The 20,494-nt window shown below is 35.8% G+C and overlaps 1 protein-coding gene across 1 annotated transcript in view; it reads right to left on the bottom strand.

Moving 5' to 3' along the window:
• Positions 1–20,494, bottom strand: part of LOC125678292 (roquin-2-like) — a 75,344-nt gene that overhangs the window by 31,092 nt on the left and 23,758 nt on the right. Inside the window, exons 12-14 of the mRNA XM_056155420.1 lie at positions 12,116–12,386; positions 11,782–11,906; positions 3,991–4,142 (exon numbers count right to left, since the gene is read on the bottom strand). Coding sequence (XP_056011395.1) covers positions 3,991–4,142; positions 11,782–11,906; positions 12,116–12,386 — 548 coding nt within the window. The remainder of the gene's footprint in view (positions 1–3,990; positions 4,143–11,781; positions 11,907–12,115; positions 12,387–20,494) is intronic.

Genomic DNA, 20,494 nt, shown 5'->3' with positions numbered 1-20,494 from the left:
GTGAATTTTACAAAAGTATTGAAATTTACTCTAGACATTTATAGTGTCTATAACATATGTAAAATTCAAATCATTAACTTGTTTTATGACCGAGATTTATGGCACTGAAAAATGAGAGAATGAATAGTCTTTCTTTGATATAACCGGAAGTTGGAGATTTAACTTCCGGTGGGGTCAACATTTTTTGAGAATTAGAACGAGACCTAGTAAACCGATATAGGTTTCAATTTGAAAGAAAAAAGTTTGAAATTTATGATTCATTTAATCACTTCCGGTGACGACCGGAAGTGACGGCCGACATTCTTAACCCCCTTCTGCACGCCTACAAAGTGAGATTTATTAACTCTGAAAATTTGATGACTCTATCTTTTACCGTTTCTAAAAAAAACGCTGGGCAACAAAAACAGCTAATAAGCCGTATTTGCCGACCGGAAGTGAATTTTACAAAAATATTTGACGTTACTCTAGACATATATAGTGACTATAATATATGTAAATCTCAACTCATTAACTCGTTTCATGACCGAGATTTATGGCACTGAAAAATGAGAGAATGATTGGTCTTTCTTTGATATAACTGGAAGTTGGGGATTCAACTTCCGGTGGGGTCAACATTTTTTGAGAATTAGAACGAGACCTAGTAAACCGATATAGGTTTCAATTTGAAAGAAAAAAGTTTGAAATTGATGATTTATTTAATCACTTCCGGTGACGACCGGAAGTGACGCCGACAAAAAATATTACGTGCATGCACCATAGAGAAAATAGATCCATCATCCCTGAAAGTTTCATTCGATTATCTTTATTGGTTTTCAAGTTTACCCCCGGACAAAGTTTCTTTCAAAAACCGGAAATCGGACGTATCTCACGACCGGAAGTGAATTTTGAAAAAATGAAAAAAATGCCTCGAGGTACCATCATTCTCTATAACCTGTGAAAGTTTCAGGAAAATCCATCCAACGGTCTCGGAGACGAAAGGGAAAAAAAAAATAATAAGAAGAAGAAGAAGAAACAAGAGGCCCATGGGCCACATCGCTCACCTGAGTCACCTTGGTCCATATCAGAAGATTTTCCATATCTATTTGCATGTAAAACCGTAGTCCCTATTATGGCCCCAAACCTACCCCTGGAGGCCATGGTTTTTGCAAACTTGAATCTACACTATGTCAGAAAGCTTTCATGTAAATATGAACTTCTTTGGCCCAATGGTTCTTGAGAAGAAGATTTTTAAAGATTTTCCCTATATATTTGTATGTAAAACTTTGACCCCCTATTGTGGCCCCATCCGACCCCCGGGGGCCATGATTTTAACAATTTAGAATCTGCACTACCTAATAAAGCTTATCTATAAATTTCATCTTTTCTGGCCCAGTGGTTCTTGAGAAGAAGATTTTTTAATGACCCTACCCTATTTTTACCTTTTCTTGATTATCTCCCCTTGGAAGGTGGCCTGGCCCTTTATTTTAACAATTTAGAATTCCCTTTACCTAAGGATGTTTTGTGCCAACTTTGGTTGAAATTGGCCCAGTGGTTGTTGAGAAGAAGTTGAAAATGTGAAAAGTTTACAGACGGACGGACAGACGCCGGAATACGGGTGATCAGAAAAGCTCACTTGAGCTTTCAGCTCAGGTGAGCTAAAAACAGTACAATCACTAGAAGGTCTTCCGTTGGTAACGGAAGACCTTAATAATAATGATTGGTTTCATATATCACCTTTTCCAGCGTATGCTGCTCAAAGCGCTTTACAATAATCAATGTACATTATTACCCCGGCAGACCTTATATCAATCTAGAACTTTCTCAGTCTCCTAGGAAGCATACAGTGTAAGCTGTCATTACAAGCGCTAGAGCACTAACATTCTAACAATATCTTTCACTGTCTATAGCCAGGTACCCCTTTTACAATTGGGTGGAGTGAGGAAATTCATGTAAAGTGCCTTTCCCAAGGACACAACGTCAACCCTGCCGCAGCCAGGACTCGAACCCATGACCTTTCGGTCGAGAGTCTGATGGCCTAACCACTCCGCCACCGACGCCATATATTTGTGTTATATTTATCAGTCAGTGTGATGGTGATATAGAGGCCTCCATTAGAAGACGAACGATTCGTGGAAAAACATATCCATACCCATTTCATGATAATAGCATCGCTTGGACTCCCAATATTTCCAACATTCCCGCCATAGATGCCTTTGATTGTTGATGTGACATCATTTCTTCAGAACTACTGTGATACAATGTCGAACAGGCATTACCAGGCTAGTATACAAACTATGTATTTATTTCTGGAATAGCCCTTAGAAGGTTTCACAAAAAAATTAAGGTTATTCATAATGACAGAAGCTCATTATAGAGAGTTTATTATTTGTTTTGAAAACAAAGATTGAGGTGTGTTATTGTTTCGCGGGGTTTTCAAAATAAAATGAAGATGCTTTAAATTACAACATTAACGTTTCACTGGTTTGTTTGTTTACATAAAAAGACTCGAGTCTTTGTTTACAGGACACAGAATCAAAGTTATAATATTGCTCTTATCCTTGCATTCAGACCGTCCAAATTTTGGTTGTCAACATTTAAATGAGCTATATTTTTAATTTTCAAAACATCAAAACTGAAAAACATTTCTTTCAAAAAACATGAATCAGTCCCTTTAACAGCGAGTGCTGCTTTTCAGAATACACTTTTTGATTTCTCTTAACATCCATGTTACATAGTAGCATTTTAGATTTATGTGCACTAACACCATATACATGTTATGAAATTCATAGCATTATATATTAGGATTTTAATAGGCCTAGTGATTTGTGAATTAAATTTGTGCTGGCTGTAAGACTGCAAATTAACAGGGTGTGTGTGTGTGTGTGTGTGTGTGTGTGTGTGTGTGTGTGTTATATATGTCATGGAGACTTGGGGCCTATAAATGACTATTATTTAAAAGATAATTAAAACATAAGGGGTCACTGCCGCGGTGGCCGAGAGGTTAGAGCGTTCGCCCTGTATGAGGAAGGCTGGGGTTCGAATCCCGGCCACGACAGACCCAAGTCATTAAAACAGGTCACAGTTCCTTTTCCAAACGCTCAGAATCAGGTGTGAATGTCACGGGTCCTCGGAGTGATCCTGCTTCTCTTGATAAGATATTTCTTCAAAATTTCCTACATATTCTCATGTAAAACTCAGTTACCTAGAATACTTGCAAATGAATACAACTAATCATAATCAGTTGTTCTTAAGAAAATTCCTATATATCTTTCTAAATAAATATTCCCACGTACTAAAATTCGTTATCCCTAATTTGGCCCCATCCTATCCTCGCGGGTCATGATTTGAATACACTGGAATCTGCATTACCCATCAACATGACTAATCATAGCCTAGCAGTTCATGAAAAGAAGATTTTTAGAGACTGTTTACTAAATATTCGCATGTAAAACTTTGATCCCCCTATTGAGGCTCAACTCTACCCCCTAGTGGCCATGATTTGAATGCAAATCTACACTGTATTTGAAGATGCTTGCATAGTGATATGACTAGTCATGGCTCTGCTGTTCTAGAGAAAATATATCCCAATAAAAACTTTACTCCCTTATTGTTGCCACATCCTACACTTGGGGGCCATGATTTGGACACAATTGAATTTCCATTATATCTGGAAGCTAACATAAAGTTTCATCTTTTCTGGTCCAGTGGTTCTGGAAAAGACTTTTAAATGGCACCACCCTATTTTTGCCTTTACTTGATGATCTCCCCTTGCAAGGGGAGATGACTCTTCATTTTATAAAAAAAAACCTCGAATCCCCAAGATACTCTGTACCAAGTTTGGTTGAAATTGGCTCAGTGAAGAAATCATGAAAACTTGACAACACCAATGACAGCAACAGACAAATTTTGACTAAAAATGCTCACTTGAACCTTTAGTTAGGTGAGCTAAAAAGATAACTCTTTCCATACGCATTTTTATATGAACATTATATAACTTGTATTCATGTGTACCTTAGATCTACCACCATAGCAGGGTTCTCCATGGCCATCTCGGATGGCTCTGTCAGCCACCATTTCGAGTCTTCCTTTTTTTCCACCGGCACCGGATCATCTGGAATGTCCTTCAACCAGTTCAACATGAACTCCGTACTGTCAGAACTACTCTATAATACACAAACAGTTCAACATGAACTTACTCTGTGCTGTCAGAACTACTCTATAATACACAAACAGTTCAACATGAACTTACTCTGTGCTGTCAGAACTACTCTATAATACACAAACAGTTCAACATGAACTCCATACTGCCAGAACTACTCTATAATACACAAACAGTTCAACATGAACTCCGTACTGCCAGAACTACTCTATAATACACAAACAGTTCAACATGAACTCTGTAGTGCCAGAACTACTCTATAATACACAAACAGCTCAACATGAACTCTGTAGTGTCAGAACTACTCTATAATACACAACCAGTTCAACATGAACTCCGTACTGTCAGAACTACTCTATAATACAGAGCTGCCAACATTATGAAATGGAAAATAGTAAGGCAAGGCCCCCTGCCGCTGGAGATCTTTTATTAATAAAGATATCACCTGAGCAATTTTAGGCATATTTCAAATCCAAATTTAATGAATTTAGACATACTAATTGTTATGCATTTTACAACTGCAGAAGGTCAAATACATCTTTTATTGATTTTATTTTCTTGGGTATAAAACCTTGTTACTTTAGTATACTCTATAATTTTACAGTTACTGTGTCAGTTATTATGGCAAGTTTTTTAATGTCATTTTCCCCACCGTGAAAAATGTTGAAGTTTGTCAAACAGATTGTACACTTATCATACAAACTCACCCCCCCCCCCCCCCTTTCTGACTTTTAAACGAATAGATGTTTACAGTGTACTTGCTTGTTGTTCTTTGAATTACTGGCTCTATTAGGTTTTCTTCTTTGGGGGAGTATTGTTATTTCCATCAACACATGTATTGCGTTTAGTAGCAGCTGCTAGCTGCCATGTTGTTTATTTCAAAGCATTAAAATGATCCAAGATTTTGTATACATATAGACTATGCAAACAAACGTAGTAACGACTATGGTTTGTTTCTTATAAAAGTAAAAACCAATGACGGACAGCTCTAAAACTTTCGAAATGTCAAATAAGCGAAAATCGGAAGATATATAGTGAAATCGTTAGGCGTATTTTCGGCCCTAAAATTGTAAGCCTTACGCCAAAATCGTGAGGGTTGGCAGCTCTGATAATACACAAACAGTTCAACATGAACTCTGCAGTGCCAGAACTACTCTACAATACACAAACAGTTCAACATGAACTCCGTACTGTCAGAACTACTCTATAATACACAAACAGTTCAACATGAACTCTGCAGTGCCAGAACTACTCTACAATACACAAACAGTTCAACATGAACTCCGTACTGTCAGAACTACTCTATAATACACAAACAGTTCAACATGAACTCCGTACTGTCAGAACTACTCTATAATACACAAACAGTTCAACATGAACTCCGTACTGTCAGAACTACTCTATAATACACAAACAGTTCAACATGAACTCTGTAGTGCCAGAACTACTCTATAATACACAAACAGTTCAACATGAACTCCGTACTGTCAGAACTACTCTACAATACACCAACAGTTCAACATGAACTCTGTACTGTCAGAACTACTCTATAATACACAAACAGTTCAACATGAACTCCGTACTGTCAGAACTACTCTATAATACACAAACAGTTCAACATGAACTCCGTACTGTCAGAACTACTCTATAATACACAAACAGTTCAACATGAACTCTGTACTGTCAGAACTACTCTATAACACACAACCAGTTCAACATGAACTCCGTACTGTCAGAACTACTCTATAATACACAAACAGTTCAACATGAACTCCGTACTGCCAGAACTACTCTACAATACACAAACAGTTCAACATGAACTCCATACTGCCAGAACTACTCTACAGCAGGTTAAAATCGCAGTCAGAAAATTCATGATTTTCTCATGTTGTACAGTTGTATGAATATGCGGAAAAGAATGATTAAACAAAACTTTTATCTATGATTCTCATGTGTTACTTTTTCAATTTCAATGTTTATGAGGCTCTAGAAAAAACAGTCACTGTGGATTGTTCATGCATTTGACAAACTTTGGACACAAATGAACATGATCAAAGAATCTTTTGTCACAACTGGAATAGATTAGAGATGGAATGCATTATGTAAATACATGTATATTAAATTAATAAATTTAATGACCGTTGTGTATCATCTGTACAGACTACAATAGCACTAGCTGCAATAATAAAGCCCTCTCTGATTACTTTTATTCCGACGTTTTCAGAAAAAAATATTGGAGAGGGCTACATTATTGCAGCTACTACAATACTTGCATGAAACAGTCTACATGGATCTGTTTGCACAAAACACTGCATGAAATGCTAACCACTTTGAGAGCAGTCTGCACGAAACTGTGGGCTTGGCTTGAACGGTTCATGAATAGTCTGCACGAAATGGCAGGCATGGCCTGTATGGTTTTATTTTTTTAAAAGCATTATTCATTCTTTTCTGGGGGTAGTTTTAACGCGAAATAATTTCAATATAAGGCCAATTAAAATTAATTGATAGAATATCATCCCCGCCTGCCCCTCAAAAAAGGGCCCGCCCTGATTTTTTTATTTTCACAAAAATTACAATTTCAAACAAACTTGCTTCCCAGTGACATGAGTGAATGATTAAAGTCACAGAATGTTGGTTTTAAATCTTCTACCAAGGATTCTTTGAATGTTAACTCAATTAACATTTTGTGTGATGCCTTTTGTCATTATTTTTTTTCTCTCTCGGGGAAATAAAAATTAAAAAATAAAATCCTCTCACCTGCCCCATATATTTTTGTGATCCCGGATGATAATCTACTAATCAAGTTGAATTGGCCTAATGGTAATCTTGATATTTAAAAAAGCTGAGAAAGAAATGATAATGGTCCATTTTAAAATGATTGTTCATGTCTGATAAATTGCTCCTTTTTAATCATCAGTTAACATACAACAACAAATTGCAAAAACAAAATCATTAAATAAATCAAAACTTTCATTTTTACTTATCAGCTCAATGACCTACAAACACATTGGGATAAACACGAATAGATATTTTTTAACTTCCAAAATTATAGAAAAAGATGCAAAAATTGTATCGTCATGGAATATTATTATTCAACTTACCAGCTTACATAATCATTGATTCATGGGTCTATTAATTTTTTTTCACTGTTTCTTAATCATCTCCACTTTGAAAAGGGTGTGTCCCTTTATTTCATCAATTTTGAATCCCCTTCATCCAAGGATGCTTTATGGCAAGTTTCATTGAAACTGGCTCTGTGGTTCCCAAGAAGTCAAAATGTATAAAGTTTACAGACAAACAGAAAGATGAATGTTGGACAACAGGTGATCAGAAAAAGCTCACTTGAGTTTACACCTCAGTGAGCTAAAAACCAACTTCATCCCATTTGAGATCCACTCCCCAGTTCAGAATACATAACATCTTAACAGTTATAGTCAAAACTCCAATTTTCTGGACAGATGTATAAACGTGACTATTTCATTTCAATAACGGAATATTAAAACCAGAACTGTCCTGCAGGGACTTATACCCCCCCCCCCCCTCCCCAGGGCACATTGGATGGTGGGAAATATTGAAATTGTGCTCATTGAAGAATAAACACATCCTTTTCACATGAAGATTGTTGAGAGCAATTTATGTAAATGAAGACTATATATTCTGCAGTAGAGATTATTCAGAATACTGAAGATATGCTTAATATAATTTCTGAATAACATTACATGGATAACTACTATTCAGCATACAGAAGCCAGAAAACAACACATCTTTTATTAACAAAATCCTCCACAGACAGATGGGCAGACAGATATATAGACTGATGATTCACCCTCTCCTAAACTAATGCAGTCGTCTCTGTGAAAGAATAGATCATTACAAAATCTAAAAGAAAATGACTAAGTCAATGAAGTTTAAAAAACACCTGCAAAATGAAAATATCCATAGTTTCCTTGAATGTTAATGATCGAATCTCAATAAAATGACAGGAGCACCACTTCATTATATACATAATCTATACACAAAGTTGGAATCAAATCTGTTCATTGGTTTTAAAAATATACATCATGTACTCTGAACAAGAGGCCCAGGGGCCTTATAGGTCACCTGAGTATCATGTAACAACCTTCCAATGTTTGAATTAGGTTTGTGTTTAAATATAAGAATTTTACTTTTGGATGGAAGAAACATTGAATAGCTATGTGGTCAGCCCCGTCTTTGCACCAGAACCCCTGACCCAGGGGCCATAAATTTAAGTTTTGAAAGAAGCATCCTTGATCATCATTATCATACTATTAGTTTGTCTACTTAATACCCAGCAGCAGAGAAAATTTTCAAAGAAATAAAATGCATTTTCACTATATGATCAATAGGGCCCCACCCTAATACCAGAACCCCTGACCCAGGGGCCATGAATTTCACAATTTTGAAAGAGGCATCCTTGCTCATCATAACCATGCTATTGGTTTGTCTACTTAATACCCAAGGACAGAGAATAAGATTTTCAAAGAAATAATGCATTTTCACTATATGACTTATAGAGCCCCACCCTAGCACCAGAACCCCTGATCCAGGGGCCATGAATTTCACAATTTTTAACAAGAGGTACTGTGAGCAATGCTCACTAAGAATACCCCCCGCTTACCCCAATCTCCCAAAGGGTGTTGGTAATAGGTATAAACTACCTCTTTTCTGAGTGTTGCTACTTCGATGTCCAGTGCGCATGACCTTTGACCCCAAAATCTATAGGGAACATCTTCATCCCATGGATAGTCCATATGTTTGATATGGTGACTGTAGGTGGAAAGGATAACGCTTTAGAGCCCAGAAACAATATTGCTACTTCAATGTCCAGTGCACTTGACCTTTGACCTTTTGACCCCAAAATCGATAGGGAACATCTTCATCCTATGGGTAGTCCATATGTATGATATGGTGACTGTAGGTGGAAAGGATAACACTTTAGAGCCCGGAAACCATATTGCTACTTCGATGTCCAGTGTGCTTGACCTTTTGACCCCAAAATCGATAGGGAACATCTTCATCCCATGGGTAGTCCATATATATGATATGGTGACAGTAGGTGGAAAGGATAATGCTTTAGAGCCCGGAAACCATTGCGTCTACAGACGGACGGACGGACAACCCGATTCCAGTATACCCCCCCACAACTTGTTGCGGGTGGTATAAAGAGGCATCCTTGCTCATCATTACCATGCTATTAGTTTGTCTACTTAATACCCAGAGACAGAAAAGGTTTTCAAAGAATTTCTACATTTTCACTATATGACCAATAGAGCCCCACCCTAACACAAGAACCCCTGCCCCATGGGCCATGAATTTCACAATTTTGGTAGAGGGATCAATGCTCATTATAATTATGCCCACAGTTTGGCTTCTTGATGTCCAGGAGTAAAGAAGATTTTATAAAATTACACTCATTTTGATGGTTTTTGCCCCACCCCTCAGGCCCCAGGGGGGCAGGGACCACGAATTTCACAATTTTTGTTCCCCTCCAACCCACAGATGCTATATGCCAAAATTGGTTGAAATTGGTTCAGGGGTTTCAGAGAAGAAGCTGAAAATGTTCAAATGTTAACGCACTACGCACGACGACGGACAAAAACAGATAGCAATAGGTCACCTGAATGAATTCAGGTGACCTAAAAATGAAAACACCCCCTCAAAATGAAAAAAAACAAGATGTGTTTGTGAAACACAAATGCCCCCGATAATGGCCAATTCCGAAGATGGCCAAGGTCACAAGGGCAAATATCTTGGTACCAGTAGAAAGATCTTGTCAAAAGAAATGCTCATGTACAATATGAAAGCTCTAATATTTACCATTTAGAAGTTATGACCAATGTAAAAAAAATTTTTTTAAAGTAGGTCAAATGTCAAGGTCAAAAGGTTCAATACCAACGGAAAGATCTTGTAACAAGGAATACTCATGTGAAATATCAAAGCTCTATCTCTTACTGTTCAAAAGTTATTAGCAAGGTTAAAGTTTTCAAAAAGTAGGTCAAACTCCAAGGTCAAGGTCACAGAGTCAGAAATGTTGGTACCCACGGAAAGGTCTTGTCACAAGGAATACTTATGTGAAATACCAAAGCTCTATCACTTACTGTTCAAAAGTTATTAGCAAGGTTAAAGTTTCAGACAGAATGACAGAATTACAAAATGACAGAATGACAGACAGGACAAAAACAATATGCCCCCCCCGATCTTTGATCTCGGGGGCATAAAAATATTTAACTTCCTTGAATACTAGAGATTGTTTTTATGAAAAACAAATGTCTCCCCAGCTCCCCAAATTGGAAGTGCTCCAATTGAAACCTCCTCCCCTTAATGTACTGCATGGTGTGGAGGAGAAAGCATGAGTAGGAAGAAAGACATTATGTACTCTGATAAGCCACATAGGAGGAGTGTTGACAAACTATTTTACACCCTCTACCCCCCTTCCCCCAATCTACTATAATTTTAAGGATTACAATTGGATTTTGGATCCTCCTGTCCCTACAATATGCCCATCTGCAAATGGGGCATTGAAGTATTGTACAAAATTTTAAGTCTATCGGATATTCAAGTCATATAGGAGAAGTCTTCACAAGTCACAAGCTATTTTAACATCCTCCACCCCTCTTAGATCCACTTTAACTTTTAGGAAAATAATTGGATCCTGCTGTCTCAATAATATATCTACAAATGGCAATGAATCATTGTACAAAGTGTCAAATCTATCCAATAAGTCATATAGGAGAAGTCTTCACAAGCTATTTTACATCCTCTTAGATCCACTATAACTTTTAGAAAAATAATTGGATCCTCCTGTCCCACTAATATGCACATCTACAAATGGCAATGAAGCAGTGTACAAAGTTTCAAATCTTTCAGATAAGTCATATAGGAGAAGTGTTCACAAGCTATTTTACATCCTCCATCCCTTTTAGATCCACTATAACAATTAGGAAAATAATTGGATCCTCCCGTCCCACTGATATGCACATCTACAAATGGCAATGAAGCATTACACAAAGTTTCAAGTCTATCCCATAAGCCATATTGGAGAAGAAACGTTCACAAGATTTTGTGACAGACAGACAGACAGAAAGTACAAAAACCTATGTCTCCCCCTGAAAGAGGGGAGACATAATTAAAATATCTCAATGAAAATAGCGGTGCAACTTTATTATTGATATAAGACATACATAATATTTTAATGAAATCTGTTAATTGGTGTTAAAGATATCCTCTGGACAAATGATGTCTACGGACAAACGAACAAGGTGATTCCAGATACCCCCCAAACTTTGTTTGCGTTTGGGGTGTGGGTATAAAAAACAAAATTGAGGATATCTTAGAATAAGTTACCACACTATATGTGAATTGATAGAATTCCAAATCACAGCTTGATTAGTAGTATGAGAGAAAGAGAGAGAGGAGAGAGGAGAGAGAGAGAGAGAGATAGATAGATAGCTTGTCCCCTATGTAATTGAACAAATAATATCCCAAAACTGTACAAGGGAATATGATAAACAAAACTTACTACCCAACAACTTAACAATGCTAATATAATAACTATCACCATTTTGCACACATAAGAAATTAATCACCACACTGTAGCAATATAAATATCTTTTAGAACTCACTTCATTCCAGATGTCTCCACCGTCTGTCAGGACGTCAGAGGAGGAAGCTTTGGTGTCTGTCGATGAGGTCCACACAGACAGGGTGTTTTCACCACTGGACCAGGGAATATAATCCTGACTCCAATCTAAGAAGCACAGTGACTTAATGATAAGGAATATTTTGCAAAGAAGTAATTATTTTTAAGGACATTTTTAGCAGACGTTATACATGTAGATTCTATCATTTTTTAAGTTTACTAATCTGAAATGAATATAAACTAGAATCATCTAACTATGTTCAGATTGTCACTTACTAAATCAAAAGGCCTATGGTTTAGCTAGGTAGTCTACTCACTAGATTTGTGGGGGGCGTCGGTCAGTAAGGTGATCTGATTGGTGTTCAGTGTGTCGCTAACCGCTTTGGTCAATGTGGACTTAGTGGACACTACAACCTTGTCGCTGGATGCTTTGTATGGGTCTTTGATGATTTCCCTCACGGAGGGGGGCGAGGATGTACACCCCTTCAGCAAGGGGTTGCTCACGCTCCCTTCAAAGCCAGTTGGGATACTCTGAATTTTAGCCAAAATCTCTTTCCTTCTGCTGTGCAGATTGTGAAGGAGTTTGGACTACATGAAAAATGCAGAAAAAAAACAAAATTTCAATGAAATATTTTATACATTGTTTACCATCAACAGTATGCACTTGTTGGGTAAACAATGCTCTTCCATTGTGTGTTTGATGCGGTACCACAAGGAACCTGTCTGTACTTAAGTTCACGAGTCTTGGTTTGTATACATTATAACATTAAAAAATGAGAACTTTCACTTTAACATTCAGCGTTCATTGTGATACGACAACTGTTCAATCTATATATACATATATATATACTGGTTACAACATCAAAACATTACACACAATGACATAGATGACTCTTACAAATTTCTCATGCATCTTCCATATTGTACTGTAGTTATTCCACAACCTTACCATGCGATGCTGTATTGTCGCCCGATTTTCCTTGAGTCTTAAAAATACCAGCAAACTCACGTGTACATTGCATCCATTCATGCCTTTTTCAGTTTGCTTTGGTCTTGCTGTTAATAGTTTATGCTGATACTGACAAGGTGCCCCGTTTCATCTCTACTCACGACCATTGAAGACATTCATACTTTGATGAAAATTGTCCTCTTAACAAGGACTACATAACTGAAATTCTCCGCTATGTCAACTAAGATTCATGAACTTTCAATACACAAGTTTTGCGATGTGTCAGAGTTAATTCCCTATTGAGAATTTTTTGTTTGCATGCGGGGTGGGACAAACGTCTGTCTGTAAAAGTACACAATAAGTTTATCATACAGTTCCATTGTCCAAATCTGACGGATACACAAAGCAAGTAATCAGTATTTCTGGAGTTCAGAAAGAGAAGAAATGCTAATCCATGCTATCTCTTTGCTCATACATACTATCGTAATTCAACACTGTTTCTAGGTTTCATTTTTAGGAAAACATTTCTTTTGATAAGATTTAGATATTTTTTTCTATATTTCTATCTTTAAACAGAAAGCAATTTTTGTATTTTTAATCATCTTGCTAACTAACTTTAAAGCTTTGATTAGAGGGTGAGCTTTACTCCTGTGCAAAAATGTCACCTACATGAAAAAATACTCCAGTAGTGAAATATACACCTTCTGTGGGGTAGGTAAAAACCTGTATACTAGTTAATGAACAAGTGCAAATTCTCTGCTCCTATGTGCAAATTTGGTCCAATAAATGCTTAGTAAATTTTTGCAGACACAAATAAACATATTGTATCATTGTAATCTGTAACAAGGAGAACATAACAATCAACACATACTGTAGTTTCAGCACTTTTTTAATCAAGAACAAACTTTTTACAAGTGTGGATAAAAATTGTGACCGTGTGTTTCTTGTCATCACATTTCTCTTCATCTTTTGAAATTTTACTAGTTCACTCACTGTCTATCAAAACTAGCCTTAAAGGACAAATGATGGCAGAAAAAGTGGGGTGAGAAAGAGATGGTTTTCTAATTTTTCACCTACTGGCACATCCCACTAATTCTGATGTTTAATCTACAGAGCAGAACGAGCCTTTCTCCTGAATGCAGCCACTCATAGCAAATGACTAGAGTAATAGAATCCGCAGAGATTTACTCACGGTACCTAAAATCATAGGTGAAATTTGCACACAGGAGCAGGTATTAACAAAGTTAAGTGTAATCTGTCCCATTTAGTTGTTCAAAGTACCACTAAATGCACCTCCAACACAGTAGAACTCTTATCTCGAGACTTTGAGTATTACAACACTCTTGCTCAATAAAAGCGGCGGTTTATCTTGCATGTATCATAGTGTCATTATTCCAGTCATATTTTGCATAAAAGTAAAAACAAAATATCACATCTTTTAAAATCCACATTTCCAGCCATTCCTTACGCCTTATGGTGTGAAAAAGCAAACTGATGTGCAATTCTGTTTAGCAAATGAAAGTTTCTGTGTGACCAAAATCATGCACCTCATATCCAGTTTGACTGTCACAGTAGAGAATCTTTCTCAAAAAAAATAAATAAACCAATCCTGACTAGCAGATATCTGATAAATGTTCAATTCGTTTTATTACTATACTGACAACAGATTAGCTGTGATGTTAAATCACTAAATATTCATACTCTTAAGAAATGAACATACTCTCATAGAAAGTCAATATCATATTGCCTGTGATTCAATCACGACATATATATATATATATATTCCGTACAATGAAACATTTTCTATTTCTGAACACAATCTATCAATATTGTCATTAATCACAAGATTTAATACTGATCAGAATATTTTCTACTGCATCCTTTTCACATTTTATTTCAGATTCACCTCCAAATAAGGCTCTATCAAAAAGTAAAGTTTTCCTTTGATAAAATGGGTCTGTAGGAACAGCCTTAAAACTTACTGCGAATACATACATACAGCAAGTTGTGTTTGAGTGGAGCATTCACTAAAGCATTCTGTTCTCAACACAATGTACCATCTCTCAAACTCAGCTGAACAATGCAGTGCATGTACCGGTAGACTTAAATATCCGACACAAAGAATCCTAAACTGAGCAACAATTTGATCCCTACAAATAATTGACAATATTCGGGCCAATACCTTAGTCGTGAGTTTGCCTAGTAACCAAAAAGCTGTACAGCACATAAACTGCAGATACAGTCTTCATTACATTATGTCCCTACAGACCCTTTATCTTGTGATTAATGACAGTACACACAGTAAGAAAGAACATAAAAAATGAAGTCAAAATAGTCAATCTGTTCAGGCACTTAGCAGACAAGAAAAAAAGTGCTTGTTTTTATTTCCTCTTACAAAACGAGATTGTTTAAAGATGCATCTGGAATTTTTTTCATTTACAACATACTGCTTCTCTTTCATAAAATCTATTCCCATTTGTCATACATGTAGATATGTATAATGGGGCGTATGGGCAAGTAGGATTTACTATATGACATGATGAGAAATGGAGAAAAAAAAATCCTCAAATGGAATTCAAAATTGGAAAAGAAAAAAACTAAGAAATGACAATGGCTTTAAAATCACAATTAAATCAGGTAACAAGAGTACCTGTAAAAATCATAGATCTGCCAGTCTTCCTTCATATACTTTGTGCATATTGATGAATTAAAACGGTCCTAATGGCATTAAATACACCCGACCCCCATCCTCAAGGGCAATTTTAAAAATGAGGTTAAACCTTTCTCATCCTGGTCACTCAGCCCCTAATTCCAAAATCAGTGCAACAAGCAGCATATCTCTCATACATTATACAAGAAAATTAAAATTAACCATAAAATCACAAGACATATAAACATATAAATGATCTAGTTAATTTCAAATATCTTAAATTTCATATAGACCTACTGCTTCTTGTTTAACTGTTTTACATAGAGAAATCTGGTTATGAAAATGAAGCCTCAAATGCAAATTTGTACACTACTGTCATCGGAGCATAAAATGTAGGTCAGATGGGCATCCGAAGCACGACTTTTTAAGGTTCTGCTTGGCCAAACAGGCTAGATTTCTTCTACAATGTTCTGGTCCAGTTTCAAACTCTCTGCACCATTCCTGCATCACATGCTATATATACATGTACATATATTTACATTTCTATATCTTTACAAACTGTAATAATGGTCACTTTCTCATGAATGCGATATGCAGATGTGAACAATGTGCATATAAATTTTGATATGTGCATATGAACTGTAACGCTTCAGGCCAGCATACTTTTCATGAAGTGCGTTAGTGCTTCAGGCAGTATGCTTGTGTAAAGCATCGCAGTTCATACCATAATGGATTTTCAAGAATGAAATTCATTTCTTAAACATGTATAGCAAAATGTTTGTCTTCTGTAATGTATATGAACACAAAAAGGACAGTCAACTGCTCCAACAAAACTGCTGTATCTTCTAATCAATGGAAAATATGCCTAAACAGTGTACATGTTTCCAAACAACAGAACGATTTCTCTCGATGTTTTACGACAAATAATACAGGGAAGTTTTTCTTTACGTGTCAAAGGAGGATAGGTCGAAGTTTTTTTTTCTCTACTTAAAAAGTACACACATTTGTACATACTCATTTCAGCAAAATAACTGTAAATTAAACTTTTAAAAAAATATCTACGTTTCTAAATCTATTGTTTTTTTTACCTATATAAAACAAGTTTGACATGCCCTTTGTTGATCAAATAAAACATTTTAAGTAAATATTTGCAACTTAGAGCATCTAGAAAATATCAATTATATCTTAAATAATAACTTAATCAGCAGCTACAGTGTGGAGTCCAGTCAGCTGACAGTTGTTTTTGTATTCATGAAATATGAGGACAAACATTTTTATGGTTATGTATAATGTACAGAGAGTTGGAAACTGGGAACATAAAAAAAGACTACCAATCCAACAAGTCTAAAAGAGCCCCACAATAAATGTGAAAATCGAATAAGGTCTTCCTCTGTTATATCCAAGTACAGTGTTTTGTGTAACATTCATGAAAATTTCCCAAGAAAAAGTCATCACAATCCACAGAAAGTGCTGATGGATGGACAGATAGTGGGGTTACCATAGGAATTCCAGCATTGCCTTTAAAGGTCAAGTACGGTGATTTTCCTAAAACTTGAGTTTTATATGGAAAAATGTCTGTCGTACACTTATGGATTAATTTCCATGGCAATTTTGATAAAAATCACTTGGCGTGAATTACACGGCGCTATCAAACTTTTACCTGAGCGATCAATAAATGTGTTGTGACGCGAGTTATCGCTCGTAGCTTATGATGTCATCTGAGACAACTTTCAACTGCATTAATAGGGTTTTTTAGTGTTTACATAGAAAAGTCCTGTATTTATGGTACAATGCGCTGCTTTGAACTGCAATGTGAAATCGGGACAGGGATTAAGTATATTTCTTTTCCCAAAAGATACTAAATTTCGATTTTGGATACTGAAACTGAAAAGAGACACTGAGATTTGTGACAAGCCACGAGGATAAGTGAGTGACACTTTAATTAACGAGGATCAGGTTTCCATCAACCCTGACGCATCATCCTGTTTGACTCCAAACAAAGTGCAAAGTGATGATTAACTGGACATCCTACAAAACAAGTGGAGGGATGTATTTTAATTATATAAAAAGTTCAACCCAAAAAGGGGGGATGCACGCAATCCACCCCTCTCTACACCCACCACTGAATGCTTTAATGCGACATTGTATTCAATGGGTTTGCGATTGCACATAAAAATTGATGTCACCCATTACCTAGTTCGAATTGATTTTATTTCTTTTATTAAATGAAATATCTTTCGAATATTGTCGTACTCATACTATATTTATAAGGGACTCATCGTCATCATTTCATTTCTTCACTATTTATATATTGAAAAAATAAAATATAGTAAAAATGGAAATGAATTTAATTTTAAAAACACATTTTGATAAAACCTTATTTATTGCGAGGTCAGTCCAATTTCCAAAGCTTTTTTTTTTTCAAGTTCATTATGAAAACAAGTACAAGTTTTTCCTTTTCCTAATATGCTACATTCCTAATGTGCTACATATATATCATGAATCATTAAGGCAAAATTTCACACCTCAAAATGCTACAATTCGTTAACTTTGTGCCGTAATATATCAATTTCGCATTTGATGTGTGTTGTGAAGAAATTACATGTACTAATAGGCCTAATTTACATTTTATGATATTGTATCTACATGTAGATGTTTTTAAAAAAAAAGGGGGGGGGGGTACAAATAACGTGCTGCACAATAAGTTTTTTTCTTTTGTCTTTTGTTCTTCTTTTTTCAAAAAGGCATTTTTCAGTTAAATATATATCTAGCTAAACACATTATAATTTGAATCTGATCAATCTCACACAAATAAATCCCATAATAGAAAAAATACAAACGTGAGAGTCAATCTAGTTAAATACGCTCACAATCGCTACAATAGAGTATACGACGAGTATCTATGAAGTCTGATTTTGATTAGCCTCGATTGTGTAAAATACAAAGGTTATCTTTTGATAGAACATTTTTTCCCAATATTATTCCCAATTTTCTATGGACTGGTCCGGTAAATAATTTCTAAATGAAATTCCAATGAGATATTTGTCGAACATATAAATGTATATATCATATAAATATTACTATCTGATGGTTTCGAAATGGGTGTAGGTACAAACATTATAAAGGTTGAATCCCTAAACTCAAGTGTATCTACGGTATTTCATCGTCACTATCCACGGTGTTGCTTAAACTGGCAATTTCTCACAGAAATTAAAACAATGATATACAGGCGTAAACAACTACAATTGTCTCAGATGACGTCATAAGAAAGGGTGACAATCCCTTCATTCGTTTCTATAAACAACGATTTTGGAATAGGTATTTTGCGCATTTACCTGGATTTTAAAAAAAAATAAACACATCAATAAACTTTTCAAAACGGGTTTTAATGAATTATAAACTTTATTTTCAAATCTATTTTTATTACACTTGACCTTTAAATTCTATCAAAATCTTCTCCAATAATCTCTAGTTATTGTGTACCATAGAAGGTGCTATTATCATAATAAAAATTCTAGGTCCCATAATTCTGTGAAGACAAAGCCAATATTTCTAAAAATCAAAAAGGGTCTTCCTCTGCCTAATCAAAGTGTAGTAAAACAAGGTTATAGCGAACCTTAAGGCCAACGAAAAACAGTTTGTTATAACCAAACTTCATTATACAGTAAAACAAGGTTCTAGTGAACCTTCAGGGCCAACGAAAAACAGTTTGTTATAACCAAACTTCATTAACCAGTAAAACATGGTTATAGTGAACCCCCAGGGCCAGCAAGAAACAGTTCGTTATGACCAAACTTCATTATACAGTAAAACAAGGTTCTACTGAACCTTCAGACCAACGAAAAACAGTTTGTTATGATAAAATTTCATTATATCCAATAAATTTGTTGTTAATTCCTTCTCATTGGGGAATAAATATCACTTCGCAGTATGCGTGATTTTTCTATAAGTGTGTTCGTTATAAGTTTGTTTTCCTGTATGATGTACAGTGTATAAAATTTATGAAAATCTCCCCAAGAAAACTTATTAAAGTTCGAAGGCATTATCAAGACAATGTGAAAACCACAAGTACAGAATCTGTAAATGTTCCAGAATATATTCACCTAGCCCCTGCCCTCAAACTTGCATCTACAGACAGACAGACAGACAGACAGACTGACAGATACAGGGATCCCAGTATAAGCATACAACACATATTTTGTGGAGGGTATAACTTCTGTACACCTATTGTTGCAGAGGGCATAATCATATCAATATTTATGAAATATATTTAAGATATAAAATTCATTTTTGAAAACACAAGAGGGTGAGAACAATGATACATTGTATTAATTAATCAAAATGTTCTCAAGATTCTGTCATATCAAAGCAAAGTGCCATGAAACAAATAATGAACAATATTTCAGTCAAACACCATGCATACTTAACCATGATCTCCAAACTTGTCTACATCTACTCATCCACGACATTTAAAACTATTCACATCTACTCATCCACGACATCCAAAACTGTTCTTACATCTACTCATCCATGACATCCAAAACTATCCACATCTACTCAACCATGACATCCAAAATTATCCACATCTACTCAACCATGACATCTAAAACTATCCACATCTACTCAACATTGATATCCAAAACTATCCACATCTACTCAACATTGATGTCCAAAACTATCCACATCTACTCAACCATAACATCCAAAACTATCCACATCTACTCAACCATGACGTCCTACACACTGACCCACTGGATCATCCCACTATGTTAGACGCTACAATCTTGCAGCAATAACTTTAACCCAAGGTTTAACACTAACTCTACTACATATATTTGCCCACAGCTAGTGATAATCTGAGAGGGCCAGAAGTCTTGTTTAAAGAGTGGCCTGCTTGACTTGTTGAAAGTTGAAAACTTTTATTTGTATTTTTGTAAATACAAGTGGCTCAGAGATCTAATAAATTCTGTATTGAATTTTCAGTCCATGTTTCAACTAAGCAAGATCTTGTTCCTTCACTTAAGATAATATTTGAGGACAGCCCCCTCATCCCTCCACTCTGTAGGAGGACCAAATCCTCCCCCTCCCCTAACTCCA

The sequence above is a fragment of the Ostrea edulis genome, chromosome 2 (assembly GCF_947568905.1).
Source record: "Ostrea edulis chromosome 2, xbOstEdul1.1, whole genome shotgun sequence".
Lineage (NCBI taxonomy): Eukaryota > Metazoa > Mollusca > Bivalvia > Ostreida > Ostreidae > Ostrea > Ostrea edulis.
This window is presented reverse-complemented; position numbering and strand designations above follow the sequence as displayed.